We start from the raw sequence: 21,838 nt of genomic DNA, 5'->3' as shown, positions 1-21,838 counted from the left end.
GGTTGATTTATTTCACTAATTACATCCAAAAAGTGAAACTTGTATATTATATTTATTCATTACACACAGACTGATATATTTCAAATGTTTATTTCTTTTAATTTTGATGATTATAACTGACAACTAAGGAAAATCCCAAATTCAGTATCTCAGAAAATAGGGGTGCTCCGATCACGATCGGCCGATCGTTAATGCGCATCTCGTCAGTAAAGCCGGTTCTCTAATCAGCGGTTAATTCCATCAGGTGCTTGGTTTCACATAGAGCAGCTGTTACTACACAGAGCCGTTATTAATAGAGAAGATGCGCCAAAAAACGCTGAAAATTAAGTGGATTTGCACATCTTCTCTATTAACAACGGCTCTGTGTAGTAACAGCTGCTCTATGTGAAATCACGCACCTGATGGAATTAACGGCTCATTAGAAAACCGGCTTTACTGACGAGCTGAGCATAACGATCAGCCGATCGTGATCGAAGCACCCCTCTCAGAAAATTTGAATATGACTTAAGACCAATAAAAATAAAGGATTTTTAGAAATCTTGGCCAACTGAAAAGTATGAACATGAATAGTATGAGCATCGACAGCACTCAGTTCTTAGTTGGGGCTGCTTTTGCCTGAATGACTGCAGCGATGCGGCGTGGCATGGAGTGGATCAGTCTGTGGCACTGCTCAGGTGTTATGAGAGCCCAGGCTGCTCTGATAGTGGCCTTCAGCTCTTCTGCATTCTTGGGTCTGGCATATCGCATCTTCCTCTTCACAATACTCCATAGATTTTATATGGGGTTAAGGTCAGGCGAGTTTGTTGGCCAATTAAGAACAGGGATACCATGGTCCTCAAACCAGGTACTGGTAGCTTTTGCACTGTGTGCAGGTGCCAAGTCCTGTTGGAAAATGAAATCTGCATCCCCATAAAGTTGGTCAGCAGCAGGAAGCATGAAGTGCTCTAAAACTTCCTGGTATACAGCTGCGTTGACCTTGGACCTCAGAAAACACAGTGGACCAACACCAGCAGATGACATGGCACCCCAAACCATCACTGACTGAAACCTTACACTGGATCTCAAGCAACGTGGATTGTGTGCCTCTCCTCTCTTTCCGCAGACTCTGGGACCCTGATTTCCAAAGGAAATGAAAAATTTACTTTCATCAGAGAACATAACTTTGGACCACTCAGCAGCAGTCCAGTTCCTTTTGTGTTTAGATGCTTCTGACTCTGTCTGTTGTTCAAGAGTGGCTTGACACAAGGAATACGACAGATGAAACCCATGTCTTACATACGTCTGTGTGTAGTGGTTCTTGAAGCACTGACTCCAGTTGCAGTCCACTCTTTGTAATCTCCCCCACATTTTTGAATGGGTTTTGTTTCACAGTCCTCTCCAGGGTGCAGTTATCCATGTTGCTGATGAAGAAATTATTCTTTTTTTGTTTTGTTTTGTATTTTTTATCATTTTTTACTTCAAATGTTCAATGGTAGTCACAATGTATCACCACAAAGAATATGATGCGGAACAATTGTATTCAACACTGACAATAATCCGAAATGTTTCTGGAGCAGCAAATCAGCACATCATAATTATTTCTGAAGGATCATGTGACACTGAAGACTGGGGTAATAATGCTGAAAATTCAGCTTTTTTCACAGGAATAAATTACATTTTACAATATGCTTACATAGAAAGCAGTTCATTGAAACATTCCCTTTAAGAGACATTAAAATATACTTTTGACCTTCTGTTTTTCAGGGAATCCCAGTCACTGCAGTCACCTCAGTCACTTCAGTCACCACCAACAGTGCAAAACAGATCCCAATTGCCTGATTGTGGATTGTCACCACCTGCCACCAATCACCATGCTCCCTATATCTGTGCACTCTCCCTGCTAGTAGGCTGTCTGGTCTCAAAGATTGTTATGCATAAGTACTGTACCTGTTTCTTTACTTGTGTTTATTCACCTCAACGATCCTCCAACGCTTCATCTCCTGTGTTCCCATCTTCTCCACTGCCCCTTCATTCCTTTGATCACCTGCAAGACAAAGACATGATTACCACACAGTTAAAAACCCAGACCCTAATAGATAAGAACCCCGACCCCATAGAGTCACTGGATAATTTAACCTTGGACTGTTGCTCTGTTTACCCCTGCCGTTGTCTTCAATAAACCTGCTCTTTTCTGTAACTTACCTGTGTCTTTCTGTGTGATTGATGACAGAAGACCAGACCGCCAATTATGAATTGGGCTGAGGACCAGTTGTGGTGTCTGCAGCAGGGAGGTTGGCCATTGGAAAGGTATGTGGACGAATTCCTCGAGCTCTCTTTACGGGTGAGCCGGCACGATGCTGCACTTGGTACTTGTTTTCAGTTGGGTCTGGATGAAGAAATGATCCATTGTGATCTTCCTAAAAGTGATTTTCCTTTGGTCGAGTTGATTAATCTCATCCTTTATTTAAATGGTTCTACATCTGAGGTAGAAGAAGTTAAGTTGAAAACCATCCTCATCCAGCCCCCTCTGAAACACACCTTGCCTCTCCAGCTCACCCCACGCCAGGACCCTCTACATTCCTGACCAATGGTTTCAACCACCCAATCCCTCCCATTTATCCCCAAACTTGTATATGGAACAGTGCTGACCTGGGGGCCAAGGTAGCAGACACCATATACCAGTTTTTCCGATCAGCGTTCAAATCCGAATTCCTTTTCCTGTCTTCAGTTTCGAGCTCCTTCTCAGTCCTCAGTTCAGAAACAGCGGTCGCCCTACAGGCAAGCTCCACTCTGCTCCACTTCAAGCCCACCAGCCTTTCCACTGTTAAGCCCACTGGCCGCTCCACAGCCAAACATGTTGGCCACTTCCTAAAGCATGTAAGTGAAGTGGAGTGGGGAGCATGCGAAACATAGTCAGAGCACGAAACATGTTTTTATCTTAAGGTCTCGCTCCGGTTCCGCTCCGATACCACTCACACCACGAGTCTAAGGCATGCACAAATCCACCCAAATTCTTATAGGTCTATGGTTGGCTAGTTCGGGGTTGCATCGGTAATTTATGTTCAACACATGGATGTTTAGCTTTTTAGTTTGTTGAATGAGTTTTTTGAGTTTTGTAGAATGCAAAGGAATTTTGAATTTGAGCAAGTGAGGAGCGATTTCACCGGAGTGGGATGAAATTGTACGTGAGCGGTCTGGTGCGACTTTGAGCAGTGGAGTGGGGGAAGCGAACACCAACATGAACAGGGAGTGGAAATTCTCACTGCTCAGCTCTGCTCACATGCTCTGGCCACTACACCATTAAGCCTGCCGTCTGTTTCACCCATTCAAGCCTATGGGCCACCCGTCGGCTGCTTCACCTTCAGGCCCCCAGCCATTTCACTCTTAAGCCTGCTGGCTACTTCGCCATCAAGCTCATCAGCCAACCCTCTGAAAAGCCTGCCGGCCGCTATGCTCTCATGCCTTAAGACCGCTTCACTCTCAAGCCTGCTGGCCCTGCCAACTCAAGCCAGCTGGCCACTCTGCTCTCAAGCCAGGGGTGTGCTGCTGTTTTGGATTCCAGCCCAGAGAGGGCATATGTTTAAGAATCTAGCCTGGAGAGGGCTAATGCCTCCACTTTCAGCCTGGCCATGGATTCCAGGTCACGGCCAGGGCCAGGGCCAGGGGTGGCTGTGGTTCCCATGTCTGGGCCAGGGAGGAACAAGGATGCCAAGTCAAGCCTAGAGAGGGCTCCTGTTTCCACGTCAAGCCCAAAGAGGGCTGGCTGTTCCAACTTCTGGCCCAGAAAGGGCTTCAGATTCAGAGTCTAGCCCAGAGTGGGCTCCTGTTTCTGCATCCAGCCCAGTGAGGGCTCCTGTCCTCACACCAATCCCAGAGAGGGCTGCTGTTCCCACATCTGGTCTAGGGAGGGCCTCAATTCCTGAGTTTAGCCCTGAGAGGGCTCGTGTTCCCATGCCTAGCCCAGAGAGAACTGCTGTTTCTACGTCGGGCCCAAGGAGTGCCTCAATTACCAAGATCAGCCCAGCGAGGGTTGCTTTTATCTTGTCTAGTCCAAGGAGGGTCACATATCCTGTATCTGGCCCAAAGAGGGCTCCTGTTTTCACATCCAGCCTAGAGAGGGCAGCTGTTCAAGCCTATAACCCAGGGAGGCTCTCAGATCCCAGATCCAGCCTAGAGAGGACTTTGATTTCCATGTCAGGCTCATAAAAATAGTTGTTCCTATGTATGGCCCAGGGAGGGCCTCTGTGCCCAAGTCCAGTTTAGAGAAGGCTCCAGTTCTCATGTCATGCCCAGAGAGGGCTTTCGTTACTGGGTTAGGCCTATAGTGGAGTCTTGTTCCTGAATTTGACCCAGAGAAAGCTAACATCCCAGAGGATAGCCCGGAGGAGGCTTCGATTCTCAAACGCAGAGAGGCCTCCAGTCTACAAATCCAGTCCAGAGGTGGCCAGTTCCCGAAAGCTGTCCAGAGAGGGTTGTTATCCCCAAATCTGATTCAGAGAGGGATTCGGTTCCCGAATGCAGCCCAAAGAGGGTCCCTGTTCCTCTCCAAGTCCAGAGCAGAGCCAAAGGGAGCTATAAATTGTTTACTGTCCTAACCTATTCGGTCATCTGCCTGCCAACGCTTTTTCGACACCTTGCCCTTCTCTTAAACCCCCACTCTCCCTCCACTGCTGGCACATCTATGGCGTGACACTGCGCCTTCAGGGAGGGGGGAATACAGGGAGTCCCAGTCACCTCAGTCACCATCTACAGAGTTGCACCAGTTCCCAATTACCTGATTGTGGATTGTCACAACCTACCACTAATCACCATGCTCCCAATATATGTGCACTCTACCTGTTAGCAGTTTGTCTGGTCTCACAGTTTGTTATGCATATTTATCTGTCTCCTTACCTGTGTTCACTCACCTTGATGATCCTCCAACAATTCATCTCATGTGTTCCCATCTGTTCCACCTCTCCTTCGTTCCTCCGATCACCTGCAAGACAAAGACACAGTCAATGCACACATAAGAACTCTGACCCCATACAATCACTGCATAACTTACCCTTGGACGTTGCTCTATTTACCCCGCCTTTGTCCTTAATAAACCTGCTCTTTTGTGTTACTTGCCTCAGCCTCTCAGTGTAATTTCTGACACTGACCTTTTGACTTATATCTTGTAATATATATCTTATATTTTGACTTATGTTTACACGTCATTCCAAAAAGCGGCCGCTTTATTGGTTTTGCTTCCCACACGTTACGCGAAGCCTAATCACTCATGATCAAAATATGATTACGTGGGTAAGGAACTATCGTCGACTTTAGACACTTATAAAAAATAAACTGCTGAATAACACATGGAGAACTTTTATTGTCTCGCTCAAAACCAATACATTTTTTTTTGAATGAAAATAATTTAGTGCCCCATATATGGGAATGGGATGAAACGAAAAACGGCTTCACCTTACGTCCTATTAACTTCTAAATTTAAAAGTGTTTGAAACTGCTGTGGCTGCATAACAAAAGGTTTATGAAAAAAACTGAATTAATTGACATGTTAGTTAAATATTAAAACAGATATTATTGTGCATTAAAAAATTTGATTTTTTATTGTTTTTTGTTGGCCAACATACATAGTTATTGAAGTTCCAGCATCTTGTAAAACATTTCCTAAGTGATGTTTCTCATGCTGGGCATCTGTTCATACACACAGGCCTGCTTTAAAATCAAATAAAGAGCTTATACAGCACGTTCACTGACTTCATGCTCTGGGAATTTGAACCAGAACTTGATTCTTGTGATTCCAGAAGTTTCTAGGTAAGAGTGTTTGGTGTTATCACCAGAAGTGACGTCATGTCTTGAGTCGAACCCAGTTATCGGTAAGAAGTCTCTGTGTGATGAATGAGTCAAACGACGCCGCGCCTTCACAGCAATCAGCCATTTAGTATGTGTTTATTGGCATGACAGGTAGATGAAGGAGTTAAAAAAACACCCTGATAATGTTTGGAATAATGAATGACAGACTTTAGATGGACTTTAAGTAACAGCACATTGGTTCAGGCCTTACTGTGGTGGAGGCTGTCAAAGTGCATTAAAAACCCTTAAAGTTCTAATTAGCCAGGCGGATAATGTGTGTGAAATTGGGAAAGACTTCCATCAGATGAGCGAACACACAGAGCAAATCCGTTATTTCTGTCATACTGCAGTCCCAGGACGGCCATTACTAAGCCAATATCCTGTTTCAGTGCGAGTCTCGGTCCAGCCTGTTGCTGTTGGCTTTCTACCAAAGCGTGAAACTATGAAAATTGTCCAGTCATGGCCTGAAGCACTGAAACCACCAGTTTTGGAGGCCCTGCACATGTCTGAGAGCCCTGCGATGATACTGTCCCTCATATAGCGGATGATATGAGTGTGTATTTGAGCGACCGCAGCTCTATGTTCTGAGAGCAGATAATCGGGCCTGACTTCCTGCAGGCGTTTATCAGCCGCTCTCATGCGTCCAGCGCTCAACGTGTCGAGACCCTCTGGAGGACAGAAATAGCTTTGACATGTCGCGTAGCGGACATGGAAACAAAAGCCATGGCAGTGGATCGGTGCTGAGAGAAAGAGAGACTTGAACCCCAGTCAGACCGGCTTCATGTGTCTGAAGTGAGCGTTTCCTCTCTATATGTTACGTGATCAAACAAAAGGGATTGAGCCAACTGTATCCACATTAAAGAAAAGGAAAACTCCTTTAAAAATCTATGATGTACTATTGGTATTAAAAAAAAAAAACATTTTCATATTTTCAAGAAATGTTTCTAAATTAATCAGTCTAAAAATGTCATATTGCATTAAACCTAGTACAATATATTATATTATTTACATATGGCATATATATATATTCCTTCAGAAATCATTCTAATAAGCTGAATTATTATTAGTGCTGAAAACTTTTGTGTGGCTTCATATTTTCTTTGGAACCTGTGATACTTTTTTTCATTATTCTTTGATAAATAAAAAGTTAAAAAGAAGAGCATTTATTTAAAATACAAATATTTTCTAAAAATATACACTACAGTTCAAAAGTTTTTTGTTGAAAGAAATTAAAACTTTTATTCAGCAAGGATGTGTTACATTTTAAGAAATGATAACAAATATTTATATTGTTAGAAAAGATTTATATTTTAAATAAATGCTGTTCTTTTTATTTATTTATTTTTCATCGGAGAATCCTGATAATGTTTCTTTTTTGCAGTTTCCCAAAAAATATTTGGCTGCACAACTTTTGTTAATAATAAATAATATTATATAATAATAAATCAGCATATTAGAATAATTAATTAAGGATCATGTGACACTTTATACTGGAGGCATTGCTGATGCAAATTCAGCTTTGCATCACAGAAATAAATGATATTTTAAAGGATAATAAAATAGTAACCATTATTTCGCATTGTAATAACATTTTGCAAGATTACGGTTTATACGTATAAAAGTAAAAAAAATAAATAAATAAAAAATTCATTAATACCAAATATCATCCCATTAAGCCCAGACAAGCTCTTGATATTCATTTCTAATTTTCAAAACAAACTAATGACTAAAAGCCTGTATGATGAGGTAATTATCCACCCATATTCATCGTTATATTCTGCAGATCACAGGCTTCATGAGAAGCAGGTTCATTGGTTTCAGACGGTGCTCCTTTAGCTCCCTCCATCGGTCATGGACAGAACATGACTACATCAGAATTTTCAATAAATAATGCTTCATGTTTCCGTTTCAGAATCTTATCACACTGATGCATTAATCTTCATGTCCTCATGAGCCATAATAATTCATTACTTAAACATCTACAGCTGTCATCTACATATCTGCTCACAGGCACATTTGTGTAAAAAAATATGTACAAAAAAATCCCCTAAACTGAAACCGACTAAAATTGTAACATAAAATAAATATCACAGATGTTGAACTATTTATAGGAAACTAATTAAGAACATTTGAGACACTGATCATGTGACTCTTTGCATAGATAGTTAATGTCTCAAAATAATCTTTAGATCACTTTATGTGTGTCAGTAAAATAGATATCTATTTCAAACAAATGCTGTTCTTTTGAACGTTCTGTGCATCAAAGAATTAAACATTTTATTTATTACAGTTTCCACAAATATTCAACAGCACAACTGTTTTCAACATTGATAATAATCATATCAAACCAACATAGCAGTAATGATGCTGAAACATCTGCTTAGATCATACCATTAAATTACATTTTAACACATAGTCACATAAAAAACAGTAGGCTAATTTTGAATTGTAGTAATGTTTCACAGTTTTTACTATATAGCCTTGGTAAGCAGAAGAAACTTTAAAACACTGTATGTTAAAACTGTCTGGCTCAGGAGACAATAAACTTAATTTGCTACAAGAAAGAAGAGACTCACTGTAGGAAAATCCTCAAAGCCACTTTATGCTGCAGTCTGTTCTCTTTTAGTGCCATCCAATGGCATTTGAATGTTACTGCATCTAGAGTTCACACATCTGAGCCTTCTGATTTCACTAAACACAACTGAGGCTTTTACATGGAAAATGATCCTCACTGAGTGAAACAGAGAATGGATCTGTATCACAGAGAGTGCTTATGAGGTGGAGCAGCATGCACATTAAACACATTTTACCTAAAGAGCAACTTATGTACAATATATAGCCTGAAAATATGTTACCTAATATAATATCACAGATAAAATATAGCTTGATTTCAGTACACTTGGATTGTGTGCACAACTAGTGAAAACTAATTTTTGTTTTGTGTTGTTCATGTATTACACAGAGAGTTCTAGATGAAGCTCTCCACAGCCGCCTGCATCACATTAAAGAATATGAATTTGCATAACAGTTACTTACAGTACACTGACCAGTGCTGTTTGTTCTGTTCCTCTGTTTCTTTCAGGTTTGACGTCTCTGTTGGTTCCTATTCTCTTCCTGTCCGTCTCAGAGCTTTTATTTCACGCATTCTTAATATATATATATATATATATATATATATATATATATATATATATATATATATATATATATATATATATATATATATATTATTATTATTATTATTATTAAGAGCTATTTTAATGTTTTGGATGCCTAAAAAATGAAAAAAAATAAAAAACTGAAAACTTTCACTCGGTTTCATGAAGTGAAAATCATCGACCAAGAATTGCCTTAAAACACATCTCTCCCATCTTTATTTGACCCTCTAACTTTAACACTCACTATTCTAATTCTATTCTTTAAAAAAAGAAAAAAAAAGAAAAGAAAATCTAACTACCTTTAAAATTTTTTTGTATTCTATTTTCTTTTCATTTATTATACAATTATAAAAAAGACCTCTAACACTAACTTGCTCTATTCTTTTTCTATTCTATCTGTTTTCTTTTTATTTATTATATTATTTAAAAGCCATTGCTACGTGTACTGTGTTAAGCTAACTGAGACTTGTTATAGCACTTATATATCATTGCTCTTTTTTTGTTGATTTTAATGCCTTCCATTGTCCTCATTCATAAATCACTTCGGATAAAAGCTTCTGCTAAATGACATCATTTATCTGTGCAGGTAGTAATTGTGTCAGATATGTTTATCTAATCTAATCTGATAGGTTAAAATTGATAGCCTGAATGCAGTCGCTTTGGATAAAAGCGTCTGCTAAATGCATTGATTTAATTTAATTTATTTTTTAATTTTAATCTGTCTGTACAATTTAATTTAATTGACAATTGTATTTAGAAAGAGATATTTTTTAAATGCATTTAAAGCTAATAATTAATTTTATACAAAAAATAAAATAATAATTATTCGTTACATTTATACATTTCAATAAATAACTGACAGTCACCTGTGAAAAGGTTTGTCTCTGTCACCATAACAACAGCAGGTCGTTACATGTAAACACTGGTTGCTATGGAGACAGCTGTTTAAAAGAAATCAGTCGTGCGGTCAGTTAGAAACACATCGGCAACATGGAGGAAAATGAGTCGACAAAAGTTGACCAAAGATTTGATTTCTTCGAGAAATGCGTGTCGAAAGCGTTTAATGTGAAGTCTGACCGCTGGCAGAAGTGTGTCGCCGCAGAGGAGCAGCGGCAGCTCATTCAGGACTTTCTGGAGAAATCTGAACACAAGACTCTGGTGATATCGTTAAACTCCTCCGGACAGTTGACCCCTGCTCTCGGACTCTCGGGAACCGGGAGGAACAAGTCGGTTTATTTCATTAAGCGGCGTAAAACTGCACTGTCCGCTGATAAAATGAAAAAAGAGTTGTTTTGTGGAGACATGTGCCACTCTCCTCTGGAGCAGTTCTCAGTGTTCGTGGAAAAGGTGAGTCGATGGCCAATGAATCATTATTTTGAACCGATTCTTTTAAAACAATCATTTAGATTCGCTATAAAGTTTAGTGACGTGAGGAGAACAGCTACTTCCTAAAGACTTAAACTGTTAAATTATTAACTTAGAAACATACTAGAGATCATTATTATCTACCACACAGTATCTGACACTAGTTTACTACAAACTGCAGCGCTACTAGGATACTAAGTTACGTGTATCTTGAGTGGACATCGTCTGTCTCTCTTTTAATTAATTAGATTTTAAGTGACATCTATTTTATTGATTTATATTTTATTTACCGTGACAATATTTAAGCAGTCCTCTATTAGTGTTATTAGTTGTCTAGACTCAGGTCAGGAGTATTGATGTCAGTTTCGCCCACGAATCATTCATCTGAGTCGGTTCTTTTGAAATTATCGGTCAAACCAGTACGCAGAGCTGTCTGAAAGAATCGGTTCACGTCTTAGTTCGGACCATTCCAGGAGAGTTTCTGAGTTCATTCGCACTCAGAGAGGATGGATGGTATGATACATACAATCGACTGAAACCAAATATGCAAATATATTTTATATGTCTAATAGAAGAAAATGTACTTGATTGTAGTTTAATATTGTTGAAATTGTAACAGATTATAACACTGTTAGAAATTATTTTCTCTTCCACAGCTCATCTAAATATTCAGTTATACATTTTTTAGATTTGCTTTAATTATGTATTTAGTTATTTATAGATTTGTTTTGTTCAGGAATTTTGCACTGTCCTCATAGTTTTGTTATTGAAGCCACAGTTACACTAAATGCAGAACTGTCAGCATGAGGACATTTTTTATACGACAGGAAGACGATGAGCAGTGTGCAAAAGCACATTACAGCACACAGTTTGTCCTTTTGTGATCATTAAGAGACATGTCATCTTTAGTTCAGAAACTCATTCTCATTCATCATTGTTCATGGCTTACACAGACAGGACAAAACCTTACAGCAGTTTCTAAGCAATGAGCATTGACCTGCCTGTCACTATAGCAGTAGCAGGACGATCCATGTAAACACTGGGTTATTATGGAGACAATGAGTTAATGTAAGCCCCTTATTGTGTAACTATATACTTGACACCACAAACTTTGTATTACAGGGATGGTGAAGTGTATACTTTTTATTGTTTTGATGTGTTTCTCTGACAGAAAGTAATGTAATTTTGGATGAAAGTCTCCACACAAACTACAGTTTAGCAAATTAGGGAATTGACCAAATATCACAGAATTTTTGACTTTCATCTTTCCCATGTGTTGAGGTTGTGGAACCGGTGTTGTCCAATGCGAGGAACCACCGGGACTTTCCTCATGTCGTTTCTCAGGACCTCATGCGACACATCCACGCGCTCAAGAACAACGTGTTTGTTATTGCTGGACAAGTCAAGGGCAAAACACACCTTCCCGTGCCTCCAGGGTTCGAGGAGTTTGAGCCAGTCGCTCAAGAGGGAGATAACAGGTGGGTTCATGGGGCCATTACATTTTAATAAACGTCTTTTAGTGTCAATCCATGTTCTGTGCTAAAGTTTCTTTATAATTCCAATTTGGTTTTCCAGTTTAAAAATGACCGTCCTTTTAAACATTAAATGTTCCCTCCTGGTGGAATGCACTGCCCAACTCAATCCAAACAGTCGGAGTCCTTAACCATCTTCAAGAATCTGCTAAAAACCCATCTCTTCCATCTTTGTTTGATCCTCTAACTCTAGCACTCTCTATTCTAATTCTATTCTTTAGAAAATTGTATATTGCTCTGTTGATTTTGATTGCTTCCATTGTCCTCATTTGTAAGTTGCTTTGGATAAAATCGTCTACTAAATGACTAATTGTAACTCTCATTATGCTATTACCAAATCTTGGATTCAATCTTTTTGTCAAACAAAAATAACTCAATATTTGACAATATAATATAGCATGACAATAAATTTTTTAGCAATTTTATCACTTTTGACCAGAACTCCACAAAAATGGTCTGTAATTTGGGAAGCTGTGTGAGCAAAGGCAGAATATTTTAGTTCAATGCAAAAACATTAACTAGCATTTTCAGGACCAAAATGACCAGAACTCCACATCAGAGTTACAGTAGTTATTTGATTTGATTGCATATTGATTTGATGTTTGCAGTGTGCATCTTGTGGATAAACGACTCATTCATTCGATGGAGACTGTTGTGATCGATTGGAGTCATCAGGTCTATAAGGTCCTGAAGAAGGACTCGTCAGAGCCATTACTTGAGGGCAAAAACCCCACTCCACATGCAGAGATAAAGTTTTGGAAAAACAGGTTAGTCCTGGGAATTCAGTCAGTCAGATGTTGCCTGGAAAGCTCCTTCAGTCTTGTTTGTCCACGTTGTGTTATGTTGTAGGCTTGCTGATCTTCAGGGAATTCATAACCAGTTCCAGTCGCCTCGAGTTCTGATGCTGGCTGAGCTCCTGGCTGCCGTCGACAGCAGTTATTATCCTGCCTTTGCAAAAATGCTCCGGGACGTTTCAGAAGGTATAACATTAGCTTCTGCCATCAAATACTCAATGCATTAATTGCTTTAAAGCTTTGAATCTTAATTGCATTTGTGATGTGTTTATTAAGCTCGAAACGAGACGAGGGATATCAATACCTTCCTAAAGCCAATAGAGAGACTTGTAGAGGATGTGGAGAACGCAGACTTCAGTGAGGTGAAGGGAAAGATCGCTCCTCTCATGCACACAGTGTGTCTTATATGGGCAAACTCCAAATACTACAACAGTCCAGCCCGACTCATAGTGCTTCTACAGGAGATCTGCAACCTCCTCATCCAGCAGGTAAAGGGACGGACACACACATTATTATATTCCACTGACTTCCATTTAAAGTTTACAGTCAAACAGCCATAGAACTGCATCTATCCATCTAACATCTTTAACAGGGATGGTTAACTTTAGTGACGAGAGCCAGCATTTTTTCTCCTTTATACCAAGGGGCTAGATTACAAATCCACGTCCACACACCTTTTACACAGTCTCACTCAATTTCCCATTTATTCAAGGAAATGAAAGTATAAGTAATGTAATTGGTTTTTAAAGATTTTATTAACTATAAAACTTATAGTGCAGTTATGCAAATTCAGAAGGGAAACTTGGTTGTCAGTTGAACAAGCAAAGTTGTAACAAACAAATATACAGAGGTGCTATTTTTTATTAGTGAACATTCTCAAAACAACCTAAGAGGACATTTAAAAATGGCTTTTTCAAAAGAATAGAATTATAATAATTAATTAAATAAATAAATAGCAATTTCAAATGGAAAATAAAATAATGAGGTATCTGCGTGGTCTGCACACTTGTTCAAATGATCCACACTAATGTAGCAGTTGCACAAGAGTTTGAATCATAAGCCTGAACTCACCTTTAAAACAGTTTGGTTCATCAGCGCACCATGAGAGAAAGCTTTACATTTAAGTGTTGTTTTTTAGGCCCGGAGTTTCCTGAACCCAGAGGAAGTCCTGAAGGGTGATGTGCTGGAAAGCCTGTCCCGAGTGCAGATGGCTATAGATGGGCTGACACACTTCAAGAGCACATATGAGGACAGAAGGGCCAATCTGAGTCAGTACCAGAGGAACCAGAGTGAGGTAAAGCCTTGGGATTTCTCACCCCTCCTTGTGTTTGTCGGGCTGGATCACTTCATGAAGAGACTCAGTACAATTGAAGTAAGTGGAGAAACGTACTCACACACATGCATAGTATGTGTTTAGGCCATCTATGGAATTATTTTAAGAGTCTGTAGTGCAAAATGTGTTATCAGTGTTGTCTGGATATTTGTCATTGCCATCATATAGACTCTCCTGCTGACTGTAGTGGATATGATGAAGTTGGAGAAGGTCGAGTTTGGAGGGATTCTTGGTAAATCTCTGAGTCAGCGAGTCCAGTTCTTACATGAAGACTTCTTGGAGATGTATAAAACATTCTCAGAGAAGCCGTATGATTGCCTTGATGTTAGTAATGTGGTAAGTGGACAGCATCTCCTAAAAAAACACAGCACAAACACTGAAGGTTGACGTAGCTGAAACAAACAATGCTTCTTTGTAGGAGTTTGAAGCAGATTTCAAGGAGTTTCAGCTCAAGGTGGAGAATACCGAGCGGCAGTTGAGTACAATCTTTTGTCATGCTTTCGACGATGCTGCTGGTCTGGAGCACGCTTTCAAGGTGAGCAAGACTTTCTGAAAATGTGACAATAAAATAATGTCTGGAAGCCTTTTTTGGTGTGGAGCTGCACACATGCTCCTGGTCTTAGTAATAACTAAGAGTTTGGACATTATACATGGACAGTTTCAGTGTTTTTTTCCTGTCTTTCAATGATTTATAGATACCTGCATGTTATCAAGTCCCAATCAGGAACGCAGCCTGAATTTTAAGACTGGAATGCACACAAATCTCCACAGATCTTTAACAGAGCTCAGTTTGAACCCTGCAGGAGAAGAAAACACGCTTTAGGCTCTTTTTGTATTTTGAGTTGTAGTCATTTGAACTTGCAATGAACAGAATATTCCACCCTGAAACATATTTTCATTACTGCTATATTTGATTTTTGCAGTTGATAGTGCAGTGAACCATAATATTAAAAAGTATGCCTTTGGATGAAGTTGGTGGAAAGCATTTGTGTTTCTGAAATACAATAAACACAACACGGTTTTAAAGAATCTTTGCTTGGCAGGTTTTGGACATGTTTGGAAGACTGCTGGAGCGACCCCTGATAGCAGCCGATGCGCACACTAGATATCGGATGCTGATCAAAATGTTTGACAAGCAACTGGAATGTTGCAAGATGATCTTCAAGCAGCAGATGCTGACTGGAGAAACCCAAGGTTCAGTGTTCACAAACAAAATCACTGCGCTGTTTGCTATTAACTTGGGTTTTTGACTTGACATCTGCTGTTTATTGGTCCTCCAGGTTACTCTCCTGTCTCCAAGAACATGCCTGTGGTTGCCGGAGGTTTGAAATTTGTCCAGCAATTGCAGGAACGCATACAGATCCCTTACAATAACTTCAGATTCATCAACCACCCGTAAATATCTTATGCTTGGGGTTTGATGGGAAGGCTCGTTTGGAACTGCTTCTTTGTTAAACAGTCACTTTATTTGTGTGATAATAGATGTATGGAGACTGCGGATGGAAAGGAGGTGATCCAGAAATACGATGAGTTGATGCAGCAACTCAAAGGGTCAGTGAAATTATTATATAAAATATATGCGTGTGCAGAGCTAGGTAGATTACTTACCAATTAATTACAAAAATGTTAGTAACGTAAGTAACGTAATTAGTAACGTAATCCATTACATTTCATATATTAGATTTAGATTATGTTTAGATTAATTTTGACCTAACTCGTTTATGACATCAGAAATTCGTTTATTGCGGAATAATACAAAGAGTAAGAAAATATTAATGTGGTACTTGCATGTCATGTGACCATAAACAATGTCAGACAACCATGAATAAATATATTGCATATATATATATATATATATATATATATATATATATTAGGGGTGTAACGATACGCGTATTCGTATTGAACCGTTCGGTACGACGCTTTCGGTTCGGTACGCGGTACGCATTATGTATACCGAACGGTTCGCTGGAGTAATTAATTATATTTGAAAAAAAAAAAAAAAGAGAGAGAGAGAGAGAAATATAATGATATGCGTTCAACAAGGTAGCCCAATAACCCAAACAACGTAACAGGCAACGCCCCTGACACTCCCGAAGAAGAAAAAAACACCATCTTATATGTTTATGTTAGGCTACTCAGCAGGCGCTCGCTCACTCAGTACGCGCTGAAGGCTCGTTGCAAAATAGCCAATGCGTTTAACAGACTAGAAATGAGAAGATCCTCCAATAACCAACAGGTCTGGTGTTTGGGTGCACTTTGGATTCCCTTTAAGCTATAATGGTGATGGCGAGAGAGTGGTGGATAAAAAAACAACGGTATGTCGCATCTGCAACATGACAGGGTACACCAGCGGGAATTAAAAAAAAAAAAAAAAAAAACACCAGCGGGAATATCTGGGATATATGCGTCAGTACTATCTGGGAAAAGACGAAAAAAAGGAGAAACATGCACGCAGCAAACTATCCCTGCAGCATTTAGAAACTATAGCTTACAGGGAATCCAACCCAAACACCAGACCTGTTGGTTATTTTAGGATCTTATATTTCTGGTCTGTTAAAGGCATTCGACATTTTGCAACGAGCCGTCAGCGCGTGCTGAGTGAGCGAGCGCCTTAGGGGCCGTTCACATATCGTGCCTAAAAACGCATGGAAAACGCTAAGCGCGTCTTTCTCCTCCTTTCCAAAGCGCTTGGGCAGAAGCGCTCATGAGGCGTCTGTCTTTGCTAAGCAACAATGACGTGCTCTCTCCATGAGACGCGGAAATTTCAGCGAAGGATAAATGGATTTGCAGCTCTAAAAATCGCTTGCAGTAGCTCTGCTACTAAATTTATTTCAAAATTGCAATCCATATACAACTATGATCAGCTGATCCTTCATCTTGGCTGAGCTCTCAACGTTGTTACGGGAAAGGATGAAGCTGATTGGTTAGTTCTTGTCACATGACCCGCGCTGCGCTTGCGGCATTCTGAAAAGTTGAGATGTTTTTACATTTTGCTGTATCTAAAACGTATCGAACCGAACCGAACCGAACCGTGACATCAGTGTATCGTATCGAACCGAACCGTGAATTTTGTGAACCGTTACACCCCTAATATATATATATATATATATATATATATATATATATATATATATATATACAACGTATGTCTGGTCTTTGTGTGAATGTCTACAAAAATTAAGGATTTTGTTGGAGTTTATGTAAGCAGTAGGCTTTTTTTTTTTTTTAAAGGAAAATTGTAAAGATGAAAAAGAAGGATTAGGGACAATCAATAATATTATGAATATTTTGTTGCTATTGTGTAAATAAATAATAAATTCCCAATAATTTTGTGAATCTAATTACATATTCCAGATTACATGTAATCAGTTACCACCCAGCTCTGTGTGGGTGCATTATGACTCTTAAAGGGTTAGTTCACCCAAAAATCTAAATTAATAACTCACCCTCATGTCGTTCCAAACCAGTAAGACCTCCATTTATCTTCAGAACACAGTTTAAGATATTTTAGATTAAGTCCGAGAGCTCTCAGTCCCTCCATTGAAGCTGTATGTACGGTCTACTGTCCATGTCCAGAAAGGTAAGAAAAACATCATCAAAGTAGTCCATGTGACATCAGAGGGTCAGTTAGAATATTTTGAAGCATCGAAAATACATTTTGGTCCAAAAATATCAAAAACTACGACTTTATTCAGCATTGTCTTCACCAGATCGAACTGAATTGTTTGAAACGGTTAGCTTTTCCAATACACATTAATCCACAAATGACTTGAGCCGTTAACTTTTTTTAATGTGGCGGACACTCCCTCTGAGTTAAAACAAACCAATATTCTGGAGTAATTAATTTACTCAAACAGTACACTGACTGAACTGCTGTGAAGAGACAACTGAAGATGAACACCGAGCCGAGCAAGATAACGAACAATAGACTGACTCGTTCACGAGTCAAGAACCGTTTCTGTCGGACTCTGTCCGATTCGAGAACCAAAGAACTGAAACTGTAATTAAAAGTTTAAAAACACTGCATAGTTTTCTTTTTATAAATAAAATCTATTTCGTTTTTTTAATCCTGTTAATATTTCCCCCTTAAAAGCACACTACCGCATGTGTAGTCACCAGTGTTTGGAATAACGCCGTTTAAAAGAACGGCGTTAGGTAACGACGTTATTTTTTCAATAACGGGGTAATCTAACTAATTACTTTTCCCGTCGTTATAACGCCGTTAACATTACTGGACGTTAAATGTGGTGCGTTACTATGCATTTTGTAATCCGAACTATGTAATCCGAACGCACCCCTGGCTCACACAGCGAGTGAGGAGGTGGGTTAATAACGAGATAAGCGATTATGATTGGCTAAGGCAGAGTCATGTGTTTCATTGCAGCCAATCAGAGCCAGTGTTTTTACGCCAGCGGCATCAAACACACACGCAGACGCACGCACGCAAGATTCGCAGCAGCAGCAGAGATGGCGAGTCAGGAGCAATCCGATGAAAAATTGCCATTTTTAAGGTGGAGATATAAGCACTAATTCAAATTCAATGTGGTCAAAGGCAAGAACGTGCATGTAATGTGTACATGTAATATGTGACAAACGAATTTACAAAGCTAGTGGCCAAAAACACTTTTCTTACAAAGATAATACTTGGAAGTGCAGGATAAAACTCTTGCTGTCTGTTGACGTGCAATAAATATTGAAAGTTATGTACGAACACCTGTCTGTTCTACTCATTTTAACTGACTTTTGGAAACTGCTCCAAAATAAATATATATATTTATATTTGACATATAATTTATATTTTATATTTTTACAGTAACGCAAATAGTTACTTTCCCTGGTAATGAGTTACTTTTATTATAGAGTAATTAAGTTACTAACTCTTACTTTTTGGACCAAGTAGTGAGTAACTATAACTAACTAAGAAAACAGTAATGGCGACTGCTGCTTCTCACTCAGGGCTGTGTCTTGTAGTGATGGGAAGTTCAGATCATTTTACTGACTCGGTCCTTTGAGTCTCGTTCGGCAAAATAAACAAATCTTGTTTCGAGTCATTTCGTTGATTCCGTTCATTTTAGCAAAATGTCATTGAAATGTTACATGTTACCTCCCTAACACATCTATTACAAACTCACTACAAACATCACACTACAAACAATTCAAAATTATAATGCTATAAGAAACAGAAAAGATGAATTCATTATTTGCCTATGATTAGCTCACCTCACCTCTTATCTGACAAGTCTTCGGGTTTGAGTCGTTCCTTCATCACGTGACAGCCCTATAAACTAAACCAATGTAGTCTGAGCCAGAAAGTCAAGTCAAGTCAACCTTTATTTATATAGCACATTTAAAAACGACAGAGGTTGAGTCAAAGTGCTTTACAAATTAATAAAACATTTAAAAACAGTAAAAACAACAACACATAATTCTATCAACATCAACACATAATTTATAATCTATTCAAAGGCTACAAAGAACAGATATGTCTTCAAGGACGACTTAAAAATGGCTAAAGATGAAGATGACCTCACATAGAGAGGAAGACTATTCCACAATTTCGGACCTCTCACCGAAAAAGCGTGTTCACCCTTAGATTTATAGCGGCAGCGAGAAACCGTCAGTAACAGTTGGTCAGAGGACCTTAGTGCTCTAGTCGGAGAGTAAGGATGTAAAAGATCACTGATGTACTTGGGAGCAAGGTCAGATAATGCTTTGTAAACAAACATCAAAATTTTTAAATCCACCCTAAATTTGACCGGGAGCCAGTGTGGGCGCTGGGGTAATGTGATCCCTTTTCCTTAATCCAAGTAACAGTCTGGCTGCAGCATTCTGAACAAGTTATAAACGAGATAATGCATTTTGGGGCAAGCCACTGTACAGTGAATTACAATAATCTAACCTAGATGTAATAAATGAATGGATTACAATTTCCAAGTTAGAAGGGGAAAGCAAAGATTTAATTTTAGCAATTTGTCTCAGTTGGTAAAAACTGCTTTTTACAACGGCACTAATCTGCTTGTTGAAAAGAAGAGAGGAGTCAAAAATTACTCCAAGGTTCCTCACAGGGTCTTGTATGTTAGAATGTATGTAGTATGTAGAAAGAGAACTGATTAGTTAATCTTTCGAGTCTAAACAACTGCATATGCCGGATTTCTTCCCTACATCATCGTAGGGAGAAATCTGGAATTGTGTGTACAGACAGACTGTTTATGATTTATTGGGATTAAAAAAAAAATGAGGGGGGCGATTTTTACCATTACAGGCTAGATGTTTTCACACACTTTGTTGAAACACTTTATAAAAGTGTTTTTTGCATAATAGGTCTCCTTTAAATCCCTTTTATTAATCATGTTTATTTTGATTGTGAGTCTCATCTGATAACTTTAATCACAGATTAATTGTTTTTGTTTAGCCAATCTATAGACCACTGTGATCCACCTTTGTTCAAATAATTGAGGCTTTTTTATTGAAAGACCTATATATTCTCTGCTGCAATCATGAACAGTAAGGTGTAACGTGAAGATAGGGTGGTATTGCTGAGGGACCTTCAAGCTCAACATGGAATAAACAAATAAACCATGATTTATTTGCTCATTTAGGCGCTAGTGTCTGTAGATTATTACTTCAGGGTCTCATTTTCTCCAATTACGTGCAATGCTTCCATATCACAGCTTGAACAATGGTTGTGTAAAGCGTTGCTGATGTAGGAATGCATGATACATGTGACCAAGGATGTGATGCATGTGTGTGTTTCCCTCCATGTGAGAAACAAATGATGCATTTCCCATGGAGCCAGATCTCCGTTCTCTCCAGTCAGAAATTAAGCCTCCTCGTTAGATGATGGTAATCAGCGATGTTGCGTAAACACAATCTAGCTGGAGCTGTTATTGGTATCTCTAGTCATTATTTCTTGACACTGAGATGTATGAGTTGTGTGAAGCAAAGCGATATTTGATTTCATGGACCGCAGCTCTGCAACTCTAATAAGACGATCAAGCTCATACCAAATCCAATAAAGGCCAGAGTGTACGGCCTCTCACAATCGGCCTATAAAGAGATTACTGTAACAGTACAGGGACCCGACGGGCTTCTTGAAGAATGCTGTGCCAACAGTTAAAGCCTTATACACATAATCCTAAGCATTTGATGGTCTAAAACTGTGCGGATGTTAAAAACTGAGATTTTAATTTGATGTGTTCACAGACCATCTGCATTCCTGTTTGTACTGTGCTTCAAATCAATGTAGCACATTTTCTGACCACATATATATTCTGTGAAAGCAAATAAAGATGTTTGAGGGATTGAAGGTGGATGGTGATTCATACTGTCGAGCTCCAACAAGCAAAAGCGTGCACTATAAAAGTGTTCCATCTGGCTTGTGCACTATATTACTTTTTCTGAACAGACTAAAATTCATGCAATCGTTTATCTTTCCATCTAATCATGCTGGAAAATCTCCCTTGCAATTGCATTTGATGCCAAAAAGGTATAATGTATGTAGTGCTCTGTTAAGAAACTTCTTTATGTTTTGTTCATCTTGGCAGTTTGAAGCACTGCCCACATTTGATGAATGAAGAGCAGCCATTCATTAAAATCCCTAATTTTAGCATACATCAAAAAATGACATGTTCGTAATTCTCCTGCTGCCTTTATCACCAGATACGCCTCTAAACTGTATGACATCTGGACGAGTTCTGTGGCTGAGAAGTCACAGTTTAATCTCCAGAAGCCGCTGATATCCCGAGAGCAGAGAACGAGACTCATCTCTGTCAACTTCAGCCCGCAGGTCAGGCTGCCGCTCTTCACACACACATATGTTAATATCTACAGGCC

At 39.1% G+C, this 21,838-nt stretch overlaps 1 protein-coding gene across 2 annotated transcripts in view; it reads left to right on the top strand.

Annotated features, from left to right (window-relative positions):
* Positions 1-9,927: 9,927 nt before the first annotated feature.
* Positions 9,928-21,838, top strand: part of dnah9 (dynein, axonemal, heavy chain 9) — a 100,717-nt gene continuing 88,806 nt past the window's right edge. For both annotated transcript variants that reach the window (XM_052571461.1, XM_052571462.1), the window contains exons 1-12: positions 9,928-10,325; positions 11,625-11,821; positions 12,484-12,642; positions 12,725-12,855; positions 12,946-13,157; positions 13,808-14,041; positions 14,171-14,338; positions 14,421-14,537; positions 15,046-15,196; positions 15,283-15,397; positions 15,485-15,553; positions 21,665-21,791. In XM_052571461.1, coding sequence (XP_052427421.1) covers positions 9,969-10,325; positions 11,625-11,821; positions 12,484-12,642; positions 12,725-12,855; positions 12,946-13,157; positions 13,808-14,041; positions 14,171-14,338; positions 14,421-14,537; positions 15,046-15,196; positions 15,283-15,397; positions 15,485-15,553; positions 21,665-21,791 — 2,037 coding nt within the window. In that variant the 5' untranslated portion in view covers positions 9,928-9,968. The remainder of the gene's footprint in view (positions 10,326-11,624; positions 11,822-12,483; positions 12,643-12,724; positions 12,856-12,945; positions 13,158-13,807; positions 14,042-14,170; positions 14,339-14,420; positions 14,538-15,045; positions 15,197-15,282; positions 15,398-15,484; positions 15,554-21,664; positions 21,792-21,838) is intronic.

The sequence above is a fragment of the Carassius gibelio genome, chromosome B12, assembly GCF_023724105.1.
Source record: "Carassius gibelio isolate Cgi1373 ecotype wild population from Czech Republic chromosome B12, carGib1.2-hapl.c, whole genome shotgun sequence".
Classification (NCBI taxonomy): Eukaryota; Metazoa; Chordata; class Actinopteri; order Cypriniformes; family Cyprinidae; genus Carassius; species Carassius gibelio.
This window is presented reverse-complemented; position numbering and strand designations above follow the sequence as displayed.